The sequence below is a fragment of the Gadus chalcogrammus genome, chromosome 14, assembly GCF_026213295.1.
Source record: "Gadus chalcogrammus isolate NIFS_2021 chromosome 14, NIFS_Gcha_1.0, whole genome shotgun sequence".
In the NCBI taxonomy this organism is placed as follows: Eukaryota; Metazoa; Chordata; class Actinopteri; order Gadiformes; family Gadidae; genus Gadus; species Gadus chalcogrammus.
The window spans coordinates 27,996,511-28,000,233 of NC_079425.1; the positions used below are offsets into that span (position 1 = coordinate 27,996,511).

The 3,723-nt window shown below is 42.2% G+C and overlaps 1 protein-coding gene across 1 annotated transcript; it reads right to left on the bottom strand.

The window, feature by feature from the left end:
- Positions 1 to 2,172: 2,172 nt before the first annotated feature.
- On the bottom strand, positions 2,173 to 3,521 carry LOC130403002 (transcription factor Adf-1-like). The gene is made up of 3 exons (XM_056607095.1): positions 3,227 to 3,521; positions 2,798 to 2,958; positions 2,173 to 2,526 (listed from the first exon to the last, which is right to left on the bottom strand). The coding sequence occupies exons 1-3, from the start codon at positions 3,357 to 3,359 to the stop codon at positions 2,173 to 2,175; spliced, it is 648 nt and encodes a 215-aa protein (XP_056463070.1). The 5' UTR covers positions 3,360 to 3,521.
- Positions 3,522 to 3,723: the final 202 nt, after the last annotated feature.

Genomic DNA, 3,723 nt, shown 5'->3' on the forward strand with positions numbered 1-3,723 from the left:
ACTGTACCAATTTAATTTTACTTTTTATTTAGTTGACTCAACTCCTGTTTATGTCTAAACAATATCTAGCCTATATTGTTTAGACATAAACAGGAGTTGAGTCAACTAAATAGCGAGTCTGTCTGAGGTGAGTAGCATAAACTGAAATGTGTCTTTGTAAATGAACACAACAGTTGGTATTTAACGTTAGGTCTATAGACCTAACGTTAAATACCAACTGACGTTAGGTCTATAGGAGTTAACAGGAGTTAACGGTTTGGCTTCTTATTAATTCAATAAATTAAATTAATTAAAAGTTTTCATATTTAATTAATAAGAAGGCAAACCTTTATTAGCAGCTGTGCAGTTCTTTTTTGTTTTCTAATTAACTGAAGATAATGTAGGCTATCTTTGTTTATGTTGCAGGTACCTGTCAACTGGAGACTCCTACAGGTCCATAGCCTTCAGCTACAGGGTGGGGTTCTGCACTGTGGCGAGGATCGTGAAGAGTGTGTGTGAGGCCATATGGCAGTGTATGGTCTCCACATACATGCCTGTGCCAGGGGCAGAGGACTGGAGGAAGATAGCTGGGGACTACGAGAAGCTGGCGGACTTCCCCAACTGCCTCGGCGCCATAGACGGCAAACATGTGGTTATACAGGCCCCACCGTCTACTGGCAGCCAGTATTTTAATTATAAGGGGGCATTCTCCATCGTCCTTCTGGCGGTGGTGGATGCCCGCTATCGCTTTAGGGTCGTGGATGTGGGGGCCTACGGCAGGAGCAGTGATGGAGGCACGCTCTCGTCTTCGGCCTTTGGCACTGCTCTGCGGCCGGGGAACCTGGACCTTCCACCTGATCGACCCCTACCTGGAGCAGACCATCTGGGACCCCAGCCGCATGTATTCATTGGGGATGAGGCTTTTCCTCTGCGGAGGAACCTCCTGCGGCCCTACCCTGGCCAAAACCTGGGGGGAGAGCGGAGGATTTTCAATTTTCGGCTGTCCCACGCCCGGAGGATTGTGGAGTGCGCCTTTGGCATCCTCGCCAACCAGTGGAGGCTCTACAGGAGGGTTCTCTGCGTGTCTCCAGAGGTGGCAGAGAGCGCCGTGAAAGCCACCTGTATCCTCCACAACTACATGCGTTGGGATGGTGAGGGAGAGGATGGCCCCCGCACTCCAACTGTGCCATCACAGGGTGCAGTGCAGAGCATCCCCAGGGTCGGCAGCAACAACGCCTCCAGGGAAGCGGTCGCAGTGAGGGAGACCTTCAACTGCTATTTTTCATCTCTGCCTGGTCGAGTGACATGGCAGGATGGAATTTAGTTTATCATTTTGTATATATAATGATATATTTTTTATCATTTTGTATATATTTAAATCAAAAAAGGCGAAAAACCAAAGCTAATAATAAAATTTCTTAAATCAATCTAACATTCCTGTTGTATGCTGGATTACTTCTGAAGACAAAAACACACCTTTAACACCTTCATCATCATCAGAGCATTCATTATGTATCTACTACCTAATGTAATGAAAACAAAACAACATTGTCTTAGCATTAAAATGTTTAATTAACTGATTCATTAGAAAATGATTCCAAGATAGTATGTACACATTTGAAACATTTCTTATAGCTTGTACTAAATCTAAATAGAAAATGATTCCAAGATATTATGTACACATTTGAAACATTTCTTATAGCTTGTACTAAATCTAAATAGAAAATGATTCCAAGGTATTATGTACACATTTGAAACATTTCTTATAGCTTGTACTAAATCTAAATAGAAAATGATTCCAAGATATTATGCACACATTTCAAACATTTCTTATAGCTTGTACTAAATCTAAATAGAAAATGATTCCAAGATAGTATGTACACATTTGAAACATTTCTTATAGCTTGTACTAAATCTAAATAGAAAATGATTCCAAGATATTATGTACACATTTGAAACATTTCTTATAGCTTGACATTTAAAAGTTTCTATTTAGAAACTTAACATTTAAAAAAATCTTAAAGCTTAAACTAAATCTAAATAGAAAGTGATTACAAATTTTATTGACACATTTAAAAAAATCTTAAAGCTTAAACTAAATCTAAATAGAAACTGATTGCAAATTTTATTTACACATTTAAAAAAATCTTAAATCTTAAAACTAAATCTAAATAGAAAATGATTACAAATTAATTACTCTCCAAACTCCACATCATAAAGGACCTGCTGCATCCTCATGCGTGCCTGGGCCTTTTTCTGGTTGGACAGCCTCCTCAATGATGGGACGAGGCTGAGCATAAAATGCTCATCCTCGTCCAGAGCCGGTGTATTCTCCTTTTCTTTTTCGAGGGAGGACAGGATTGATTGCTGGAACACAGACAGCGGCTGCTCCAGCTGTCTCCTGCGTGGTGGTGGAGGTACAGGACGCAGCGGTGTGACCAGAGTCACCGTAGAGGTAGTGGAAGGAGATGGAGGAGAGGTGTCCACAGCGGACTCTGATAGGCTGGGAGAGGGAGGAAATATCTCCTCTTCACTTTGAGCCACCACCTGTGAAAGAAAGCATACATTTGTTTGTTTAAAATGTGCAAATTAAAATGGTGAATACTTATAAATATCTCTGCATCTGGCTTCACCCAACAAAAACCTTAAGAACACTAGTATGTTAGGGTATGTTTTTAGCATATGTTTTAGGCTACTATAGCTTTTGTTATAGGCCTACCTCTCGTTGGGGAGACATACTGGGTGCTAGCAGGGCCAAGATCTCCGGTGCTATTTCCTGCCGGCTATAATCTCCCTGCTCCATATTACTAGACGATACCCTCTCCTTCACATGGCGCTCCAGGTAGCCCATGATCGCCATATACTTCCACCTCTTGAAAGAGGTGGCACCGGCCCCACTTTTCTTCCTGTCCCTCTCTGCCTTCCTCTCCCTCAAATATTTATCCCGCAAGTACTTCCATTTCTTGCGGGACACTTCAGCTGTTGATACAAGATTATGTCTCTACAATTAGCAATTCACACAACCTACAAGGTTAATATCAAGCCTACCTATCAGTAACGTTAATACTAACTGCCAAGTTAACGTTAATACTAACTGCCAAGTAAAAGTTAATACTAACTGCCAAGTAAACGTTAATACTAACTGCCAAGTACGGGTGGCAGTTTGTACCTAACGGCTAATAGTTAAATGCGATAATATCATTATTAAACATGATAATAATATAAATAATTAATTAATAATTCTCACCTGTAACGCCCAGCATAGATGAAATGTCTCGCCAGGCCTGGTTGCGTTTTGTTAGGTCGTGGTAGGCCTTCAACGTGAGGTCGTACAGGACCGGACTCTCGCTCACAGCTGTTATCAAGCTTTCGTCCGACATGTTTCAGTTTGTTTCAGTTTGAGTTCCGTTTATACTTTTAGCCTTGCCTCATCCTCGATTTTGATTGGTCGTTCAAAAAAAGCGCCGATGACGTGAAGCGCTTTTCTTCAAAAGTTCAACTTTTTTCAACGGGGGCGCGCGTCTAAAAGCGCGAGGCGCGTGGAGCGTTTAAACACTCCGGGCGGCTTTTTAAAAGGCGCGCTGCTTGCGCGTCCTGCCATAGAGAATGCATTGCAGACCGGCGCTCCGTCTTTTAAAAACGCTTTTGGTGGACACGGGCCCTAACGCGTCTACGCGCCTATACCAATGGTTCCCTATGCAAAAATTCCGAGTTTGGACGCCCCTAACGCAAGTAACGCGGTTG

Coding starts and splice junctions, on each gene's coding strand:
- LOC130403002 (XM_056607095.1), bottom strand. CDS start 3,359: ATGTCGGACGAAAGCTTGATAACAGCTGTGAGCGAGAGTCCGGTCCTG. Junction 2,959..3,226: donor ATCTATGCTGGGCGTTACAG/GTGAGAATTATT, acceptor TTGTATCAACAG/CTGAAGTGTCCCGCAAGAAA. Junction 2,527..2,797: donor AGCGCCATGTGAAGGAGAGG/GTATCGTCTAGT, acceptor TTTCTTTCACAG/GTGGTGGCTCAAAGTGAAGA.